Source organism: Juglans regia, chromosome 5, assembly GCF_001411555.2.
Source record: "Juglans regia cultivar Chandler chromosome 5, Walnut 2.0, whole genome shotgun sequence".
NCBI lineage: Eukaryota > Viridiplantae > Streptophyta > Magnoliopsida > Fagales > Juglandaceae > Juglans > Juglans regia.
This window is the reverse complement of record NC_049905.1, coordinates 19,300,352-19,310,193: the sequence shown is the minus strand read 5'-3', so window position 1 is coordinate 19,310,193 and position 9,842 is coordinate 19,300,352. Positions and strand designations below refer to the sequence as shown.

At 36.0% G+C, this 9,842-nt stretch overlaps 1 protein-coding gene across 3 annotated transcripts; it reads right to left on the bottom strand.

The window, feature by feature from the left end:
* Positions 1 to 215: 215 nt before the first annotated feature.
* On the bottom strand, positions 216 to 8,728 carry LOC109004040. 3 transcript variants are annotated; one of them, XM_035690204.1, is made up of 7 exons: positions 8,618 to 8,728; positions 4,844 to 4,939; positions 3,747 to 3,884; positions 3,514 to 3,659; positions 1,173 to 1,243; positions 941 to 1,027; positions 216 to 844 (listed from the first exon to the last, which is right to left on the bottom strand). In XM_035690204.1, exons 4-7 carry the CDS (start codon positions 3,626 to 3,628, stop codon positions 584 to 586), a joined length of 534 nt encoding a protein of 177 aa, XP_035546097.1. In that variant the 5' UTR covers positions 3,629 to 3,659; positions 3,747 to 3,884; positions 4,844 to 4,939; positions 8,618 to 8,728; the 3' UTR covers positions 216 to 583. The 3 variants fall into 3 exon arrangements, with proteins under 3 accessions (XP_035546097.1, XP_018837977.1, XP_018837976.1); XM_018982432.2 differs by lacking the exon at positions 8,618 to 8,728 and adding an exon at positions 5,647 to 5,845; XM_018982431.2 differs by lacking the exons at positions 4,844 to 4,939; positions 8,618 to 8,728 and adding an exon at positions 5,647 to 5,845.
* Between the last annotated feature and the right edge of the window lie 1,114 nt (positions 8,729 to 9,842).

The window sequence follows — 9,842 nt, the reverse complement described above, 5'->3', positions numbered from 1 at the left end:
ATTGAAGTCCAAATTAAAGCCAACCCCATTATCAATGTTTTAGGAGTTCCAATTGTGGGTCTACGTATTAAATTGTATACAATCATGGGATGACTGTCAGATTTCTAGAAAATCTGAACAAACTCCCTTGCATTCAAATGAGTCAAGATGCAAGTGGGTGCGAGAACTTCATCTGTCAACAGCTTTTCTATGGTTCCCTCCCCTTAAACGATCACTAGACAATGGAACCTCGATCAGAAATATATTCGTATCAGGTAGTAAAAAGTGGGATTGTCCAAACGTAACAGGGCAATCCGACAATAGATTACATTCATCCAGATTAGAGTCTCGATCAAATTTAGAGATCTACCAATACAGAAATGGGCAATTCCTACACCGACTCTTCTGTGATACAAATTGCTTGAAAACTGAAAATGCTCAAAACCAAAAAACAAGGCTCAATCTAAAAGTCTCCGTTGGCAACAATGGAGGACAATGATTCTATTAACAGCATAGGTTGATCCCCAAGAATCATGAGGATATCCGAGGTAGACAGACAACTAATTTTGTTTCCATTGTCAAGATTTCCCATATTGCAATGCAACTAGTAGTGCTTCTTACCACCGCCCTTCTTTTTACCTCGATTCGTCTTTCCACCTCCCTTCTTTTTTCTTTTAGCCACCATATGAGTTTCAGAAGCATCGTCTCTAGATGGGGTCGGTCGTAGCAAATGTTTTACATCAAGTATACCGTTTCTAAAAATACCTTCACTTGCTTTCAAAACTCTGTCCTCAGGCTTGCGTCTCCCCACAAATCCTTTAGCACTGCCACCATGCTTGCCCCCAAATTGTGCGAGAACTAAACGCTGCAAGCTACATTAGTCAGTAAAAGTATAAAAACTATTCCTATTCACGTGAAGAAATGATATAAAAAGGTGAAGACAATGAAAGAAATTGATAACCTCTTGTAGCATTTTCTCCTCTCTTTCCTTTTGTTTCTTCATCATGGGTCGTGCTACACTAAGGGGTAGTCTATGCTTCTTAGGAGGCTGTTTCAAGGGTAAGCACAGATTTAGGAAGTTCTAAATTACTACAATATGCAAAAATATTCTACCAGTGTACACCACCTAACTGCTTCCTTGTAGCAAACAGAATAGAGCTAAAAGTTTTTAATGGAAAGGACGGAGTATTTACCTTTCCACCCAATGCAACTATCTTCCTGTTCTCAATTTCCTTTCTCTCTTTCCAAGTCATATGTGAGGAGCCTGCAAAATGCCATTACCAAAAATTATCACAAACATATGAGACCCATGAAAAGAAAAAAAAAAGTTACAGTCGAGAAACAAATAGCCCCAACAGAGAGCTTAAAATTAAGCTGAATACTATTTGAACCAAGGAGAAACTTTTACTAGGTTTTTATACCAATACTTCGCTTACAAAACAATAAAAAAAAGTGGTCCCGCAATGCATGGAGTGTTGCTTAAATATCTAACACTAAAGTCCAACAACACATATCAGTGCCACCTTCACTTTGCCACATTCAGGGTAACCAGTGACCACCAAAATGCTGCAGTGTTGAGTATAATTCCTTTAAGTCTCATGTGGTGCATTTGGCTGGAAGGAATGGTAGGAACTTTTTTTTTTTTTTTTTTAAATAATGAATAGGTGAGGTCAGGCTTCTTATTATTAAGCATACCTCACTAAGGTGGAGGAACAACCATACTTACAACTTCCAATACAAATAAAAAAATTACATCAATGTTGAATATAAGGAATACCCAATTTATCCATACGGACTAAACCCCAAAGACGATCTTGCATCACCTCGTCTAAAATCTGATATTCTACCTTTAGTCCCCTCTTTTGCCAAGAAGTCCGCCACCATATTTGCTTCTCTAAAAATATGCCGAAAGCGAACGTTAAGAGCACTTGCAAGCTCCTTTACTTCCTCCCAAAAATCCCATAAAAACCAATACTTACAAACCCCCAAAGCTAATGATAAAACTTTATTGAATCAAGTAAATAGGAGTAGCCAAGTACACAAGAAGTATACAATTCTTTGTCCATGATTTTCTTGTGGGCTTCTGTTATTGTGCTCAATGAGGCTAATTTCTATGATTTTCTTGAATCCATTTCTAGCTCCTAGTTTGTAACTAGGTGTTCTCTTTGTATACAACCTGTGTACTTGGGTTTTGCCTAAACATTTGACACTAAATGGTTCAGAACAGAATATATTTCTGTACATGGTACTTGCAAGTAATTATTAAATTTGGCTACATATTAATCAGTTTAACATAATACATAAAAGAAATGAGTGAAACTTCGAAGACACGTCAAGGAAAATGGAAGAACTCAAGGCATTATTTTTTATTACTCTTTACCACTGGGTGACAGCACACTTTTGTATTCCCTAGGAGCTATTTTACCTCTTCCCCCTCTCTTAATAGGCATATTCATAGTATACTCCCTATATATCATGTTAATGCCTATGCTCTTCTTTTATTATTAATAAAATTGTTCTAATAAAAAAAATCTGTTTAACAGATGCATACAATGATGCAAAACGTTAGATTAACAAAAAGTTTTCTAAAGCAAGTCTATAGACCAAGGCAGTTTCTAGTTCATTTCAGATGGACTGAACAATTCAATATCATACAAAGAAGCCTCATCAGCAAGCCTATTTGACAGAAATTTCACACAAAGTAAGGCCAACACTTTTTAAGACAAGTTCATATGATGCATATGGCGTAATTAATTCAGTAATTTCACATTTCTTTAAATTGTACTGAACGGAGGATTCTAAGAATCCTATTGTTTCAAATCCAATGCTTGTGATCATATAAATGTTCCACACAAACATCTACTAACTCCATGATATCAGCTTCATGTATTTCACAAGTACAAAAAATTGCCTCTTCAAAAATCTAATGTTACAAAAAAAAAAAAAAAAAAAAGAAGATAAACTGAGCAATGATAAATTTACCATTCGGCATAACCTACTATTCATGATTTTCAATAATGTAGTTTCTTGGAATCCGATATCTCCACTGCAAAACTTAGGACATTGGGAATCCTATATTTCCAATGCCCAAATTTCCAACAAAAGCCGAATTATCAAACTAATCTAAATATGTTAAACTACTCTTTGCCATTATCATCATGTCTATGTTCACTTAGTTATTAACTATTATCGATTTCAGATAATAATTTGTCCAAAGAGGTTCAAACAGAGCAAAACCTATGGGATACAATTCATAGATACACACCTCCCAATGGCCATGACCCATTATTCAAAACCATGCTCAAATAAGTAAGTAAATAAAGAAAATAAACCCATTTATCAAAAAAGAAGAAGAAAATTAACCCACTTTGTGATCTTAAGCAAGTAATAATTTTACATGGTATTAAGCTAAAGATAAAGATAAAATAATATGATATAACATAGATGTAGGATATTAAAAGGGGGGGAAATCAAGACATGCAATTTTGGGACTAAAGTAATGAAAAGGAGTAATTAAAAGTGTAATAAAATTACTGAAAAGCTCAATGTCCTTCATGATCTTCTTGAAGTCCATCTCTTCGTCCATGGTGTCGGTCCCGCCTCTTGAGGGCCCTCCTCCTCTATCGGCTTCTCTCTTCTTCTTATACATTTACGTTATTTTCTGTGGTTAAAAAGTCTGACTGCAAAGAAACTCAACAATCGAAAAGTTAAAAAGGACTTGTAAAGCCCAAAACACTAGGAAGACAGAACTGTGTATATGTCTCTACCTGAATGAAGAACTGAGTGTGTGGTGGCGTGGGAGTGTCGATGAGAAATGAGAAGGAATTATGTAGTTCCAAAGCTGTGCCGACTGAGAACTTGAGGTTTCCGAAAGCTTCCTGCTTGCTGAGATTTTTTAGAAGCACCTAGGTAGAAAGAGCAAAAAAGTCATAAAATTCAATAAACGAAGGCTAGAAAAACATGCTACCATTCAGCTCTCCTCCAAAGAGTTTTTACACACCAGGTCTACCATTAATTGAACCTTTTTGGCTAAGTTTATTTCAATCCAAGAGGATACCGTTTATGACCTATGATAACTGGGCCAAGGCAAAGGGGCCATATTTTACCAATATTCTATATAAGAAAGAGGATCTCAATAACTAAACAGATGAGAATCCAACGTCATGTTGCTCAAACACGTGAAAATAACATTACTATTACCCTTGTTTACCAGATAGGTAGGTGAAAGAAAATATAAAATAAAGATGCCTTCACGATTGGCACTTTAGAGTTTAGAAGTTGTCAATCACCCAACACAAGCAGACTCCAAAAACCTAGTAAGAGAAGGATATCCCTATACAATAATTTAAGTGCCCCTTCATTGGAGCCAAAGCAGAATATGGCTGACATTCTATACAAACTTCTGACTGGGTGTTTGCTGAGATATTAAAATCCCATTCCAAAAGTTTTTTTTCTTTTTTTTTTTTTATAACCGTGGGTGTCCGGGCCAGCTTGCGCGCACCTCGACTAATCCCATGGGGCTCTGAAGTTAACGACCAGGTAAACCTCCAGTGGCCCTAAGGGGACTCGATAGTAGACAAAAGATCTTATAGAAGATCACTCCAAATGTCATGTAGGAGATATAACTTAAAATAAACCTGAAAGAAATCACTCATAAAAATAACTAAAAAAATATAGCAGCATTGATAATTTATAGGGGCAACAAATGAAAAGGAGGAGAAGGATGTGCAGATCATAGTAGATAAGATGTAACACAGAATTATGTGCAAGCACTACTTCAAAAATATAATGAAACACTTAGACAGTGAACATACCATCTGAACTTAAAATAATATTTAAGAATTACACTAAATTGAGCATTCACCTTCCTTCGTCAAAATTCCTGTCACACACTTATCATCTAACGAACGGAAGATGTAACCCAGTTCAGTCAAACATGCCAACCGCCAGTATTTCGTAACTAGGGGTAGCAAAATAACGTGTTGGATTCTTTTCAAAATAACAATACAGTACATACAATTCAAGAAATCACGCAACAGATATTTCTTTGGTATAACTTATAAAAAAAAAAGATATTTCTTTGGTATACAAATCAAATTTCAGTATTACGCAACAGACTCATTCAGACAACCTTACACTGAATAGGACCATCAGACATAACATATGAATCAATCAACCCTTGGCCAGCTTATTCTTAAAACATCATTGATATCTTCATACCTATTAGTTGTGCCATTCATAAATCGTGACTACTGATTTCAGGTTTTTAATTGAAACAAACCAACCCTCTTACTTCTTACGTCCATGACCCATCTTTTGCCCAAAAAAATGAAGGGCTTATGTTTATTCCATACCTGTTAAACTTGTTACGAAACTATTGGACACTCAATTACCAACTGGATCAACCTCTATGCTACAACCTACCCACGCAACCTTTATGCAACAAATACAGGCAGACAGCAAATAGGAGCAACCATATCAACCCCAAAGCTCGGAAATTTCAGCCACCGAACAGGAAAAAATAAAGAGAGACCCAGTACACATAATGGCATCATAACAAATAGGGAAACCTTTGGGTTAAACCTCAAAACACTTTGTGTAATAAACAAGATATAATTCAAAATTTATTTTTTAAAAGAATAACTTGGAAAATAGAGGAAGAGTTACATGGTAATCATGAGATTGGACGACGGGGAAGAGATCAAGAAGGCGTCGGAATTTGTAACACACGCCGCCATTGATGGTGGAGGAAGAGAGGGATGGCGCACGGTGGAGAAGATGAGAAGAAAAGAACTTGTGGAACCCTAGCTCGAAGCAACTCTGACTAGGGGAACTGAAGTGTTCAAAAAGGGGGAAGTACTTGGGTGTTTTGGAAGGGTGAAGTAGGCTGCTAACGGGCTGGGCTTGGAAGTTTTAGTTGGTCTTAGTTGTTTACTTTACTTGTTGAGTGTTGGTCTAGGTGTAATGGGCCGTAGCCCTTAGTCGTTTATTTAGTAGTCTTTTATTTAAGTTTGTTTATTAGCTGAGTTGGTCTGTAAGGCCCAGTAATGTCTCTTTATTTTTGTGTACCTGGAACCTGGAGAGGTATCAAAAGTTTAAGAGAAATGATAGTTGCAGTCGTGAGTGTGCAAGCGCCGTGTAATTACTTTGAAAAAAATGAATAAATACAAGACCCACATGAAAAAATAATAATTTTTTAATAGTGAACTCCACTCTTTTTCAAAGTGACTTCACGGCGCTTGCGCACTCTACGACTGCATGCAGCATTACTCTTCTTTCTGCTACTGTTCCATTTCTTTCACTATTTTCAGTAGTGTTACAGAATTCAACTTCATCCACGCCTGTGTTACACGCAGATTGGAGCAGCTAGGGTTTGGCTGAGTTGGGTGATGGGGGTTTGTGTGAAGTGTTCACTGTCCTGGAGAGTTAAAGTGTAGTCATGAAAGTATGGACCAAGTCCCTCATGGGCTTGCGCTCCGTATATGAAGAGTCGGCTTGTGGCCTTATTGTCTAGTCATATAATTGATTGTAAGTCAGGCCTTGGCCCATTTCCTTAATGTTTGCTTTGATTCCTTTATGTTTTCCTTAAGAGTATGGCTACTCATCATCTCAATTTGCATCATCCTCCTACCATCTCATGATGTGATATTAGATGATTGAAACTATTTATTATATTTCACTTGTGAACCTATCATCTAATGACACATCATGGGATGATGAGAGGATGATAAAAAAATGAATGGTTAATAGATTTTTTGTTTCCTTAATACATTGTCAAGTTATGTGTGCATAGTATCTTCAACTTGATTTTAAAACACAGCCTAAAACGAGACCTAAATCAATACAAGTTTTACAAACTTCAAAATAAAAATAATGTTCAAATTATTTTTTAATTTCATAATATTTTAATTAAATTATTTTTCTTTCCATTTTTAAAAACCAATAACTGGTTATTAGCTCCTTCACCTTTTGGACCTCCAACAGAAGATTCCCCTTGATTACTGTTCTAGTTATTCTTCTAAAGCTCAACTTTCAGGATGGTTAGCTGCTGGACAATGAAGTCATTCTGCCTTTTCAACGCCAATATTTCTATTTCTAGACTTGTGATATTGTGAATCTGTTATTTTTTAGGGCAGTGAGCCCATTCTGTAATTGATTTAGTCTTGTATCTTTTGCCATGACTTGTATTAATTTGGACACTGAGAAGATCAGTGTCTCTCTAATACCAAAATTTGTAATACATTATACACCTCCACAAACTTTCTATAAATTCTTAGTAACAGACTCCGTGGAGGGGAGCAACCTAGAAAAAGAGAGAGAGTAGAAGAAAGAGAGATAAAGGAAAGTAGCTTTTTTATTAGGATAATGATAGGTTTATTACCCTCCTACCACATTTTTACTACTCTATAGTGTATTTGATTTTATTATTATTATTATTATTATTTTCTTTTAAGTATTTTTTAACATCCTTGATCATTAAGAAAAAATTAAAAAAATATACGATATCACTAATAATCACTTCCTTAACCAGTAAATAAAAAAACTAAAAAAAATTAAAAAAATTAAAAAAATAAAAGTAGTAAACCTATCATTGTCATTTTTATTAAGGAATGACTTGTCGTTACAAAGAGGGATATCCACTAAATTATGGTGTAACCAATCCGGTTTTGGACAAAATTTATGACCGAACCAGTATGTACCGGTTTTGCATTTTTCAAAACCGATTACACACCGGTTATCCTCCTAAACCAGTACCTCCAGTTTTACCTATTTTTGGTCCGGTCTGATTTTTCTATTTTTTTTGTAAATGTAAGTTTGTCATTCATAGGAAAGACGTATTTGGACAATTTAATGATTTTATGGTAAAAAAAGGGAACTCAAAGATGATGGTTTCTTAAGTAACTATATAATAGAAATTTACGTAACCTAATATATAGAAATATATCTTCCTTTATCCATATTTTCTACCTCTCATTTCCCTTAATTCTTTCCACTTTTATAACCTAACAAAGTCCAATTACATTCAAAACAAAATAAGAAAAATAAATGAGACCCATTACATAACAATCAAGCTTCCAACTTCCAAGTAGTTTACGTATTTAATATTAGACCATATCCACCTCAAAGATTTCCTTTTCTATATAAATAAATTAGATAAATATAGATAAATGATATCTATAATGATAATTGAGTATAATCCATAGTTAACCTAAATCTTGGGACCAAAATAATTACATAAGAACTTCGATGATGACGATTCATCTAGTTTTCAAAATCTTACATAATTAGGAGTCAGTGAAAAATCATTAAATTAATCAGCTTCTAATTTCGAAAATGAACAGACAAGATCAATTGTTGCTATGAATAAGTGATTATTTCATAAGGAACCATATTTTGTTCGGCCATTAACAACCCAGTTAATCTTTTAAAACCAAGCATAGATTCTTATGCTTTAGTCATGGAACTTTCTGAGAATCACAAAAACACAAACACAATCTGTCAATCACAAAAATCTCGGATTCAAAAACCCTAATAACACAAACACAATCACAAAATCCTAATGATTAATATCAGGTTTCAAAGTAATTTCAAGTAACTTAAATAAGTGAAATGAAAAATAATAATGATGTAAAATTACCATGAGGAATCGAAGCAGTGAGCTCACGGTATGTGCGACGGCCGGTGAGGAGAGGTGCAGTCTGTGCAGAGACTCAGAGAGTGAGGCAGAGAGACAGAGACGAGAGGGCACTGGGCAGAGACTGAGAGGCAGAGAGGCGGAGAGAACTTGAGGCAAAGTGTAAGGAAGCTACGGGGTAAGCAGCCATGGAAGTAAAGGAGGAAGCTTTAGGGTTCGAAAGGGGGGCGGATTGAGAGCAGTTTGCGAAATGGAGATACGGGAGTGCGAATTGGGAATTAAGGCTTATGGTTGTATCCAAACGACGTAGCTTCAGCAAAGAAAAGGGATGGAACGACATCACTTAAATAATAAAAGAAACGGTGCAGTTTAAATGTGTAAGGAGGGTCACGGGTAAAGTGCTCCGTTTTAGGCTAAAACGGTGCGTGTAGTATTTCTTTTGGGACCGGTCATTGTAAGGGCATTTTAGTAAAGTCTTGTTGAGTCAGTTAAGTCCCACGCCGAATGGATCAGTGATTCATTCTGGAGCATTTTCATCTTTACTTGTATTTTCGTTTATGGAGGAATTTGGGGACCTCAAATACCCCAATACGTATGAATCTATGAGGTAAGTTTTCATCAGCATCAATCTCGTTCTTACTGTTCTATTCCTGTTATTTACATACATCCAGACGTAAGAGAGTTCTTACAAGTGGTATCAAGTCACCGATCCTGCTTATTACATCCAAACAAATCCAGTAAATCACCAACTCCATACCCAGCCAAACACTACATTCAACAGAACCTATCCAGCTACCATCGGATTGCATTACCCAGACATTACATTTTCATTACCCATTTTACAAGCCAAACACTCACCCAAACACAATTTCATTTACCATGGCCGAAAATACCAGATTTAAGCACCAGCAACTTCAGCTTCAAGTTGAGCACCAACAACAAGAAATCCTGGAATTAAAATCAGATGTCAGTAATGTGCAAACTGATGTGAGTACGGTGAAAGTAGATGTAAAGGAAATCAAAGACATGTTACGTACACTTTTTGCCCAGCAACAGATCCAACCACCACCACCCCCTCCACCCTTCAACCATGAAATTCCTCCCGACAATGACCAGGCAGACCCGAGAAGATTCAATCCTAGGGGGGTCAGACTTGAATTCCCTCATTTTCAAGGTGTTAACCCAGCAGCATGGCTTTTTAAGGTTAACCATTACTTTGAATTCCATC

Excerpts from the sequence above, each read along its gene's own strand:
- LOC109004040 (XM_035690204.1), bottom strand. The coding sequence starts at position 3,628 with ATGTATAAGAAGAAGAGAGAAGCCGATAGAGGAGGAGGGCCCTCAAGA. Across the intron at positions 1,244-3,513 it reads GAAGGACATTGAGCTTTTCA|GCTCCTCACATATGACTTGG; the intron begins GTAATTTTATTA and ends GGCATTTTGCAG. Across the intron at positions 1,028-1,172 it reads TAGTTGCATTGGGTGGAAAG|CCTCCTAAGAAGCATAGACT; the intron begins GTAAATACTCCG and ends CCCTTGAAACAG.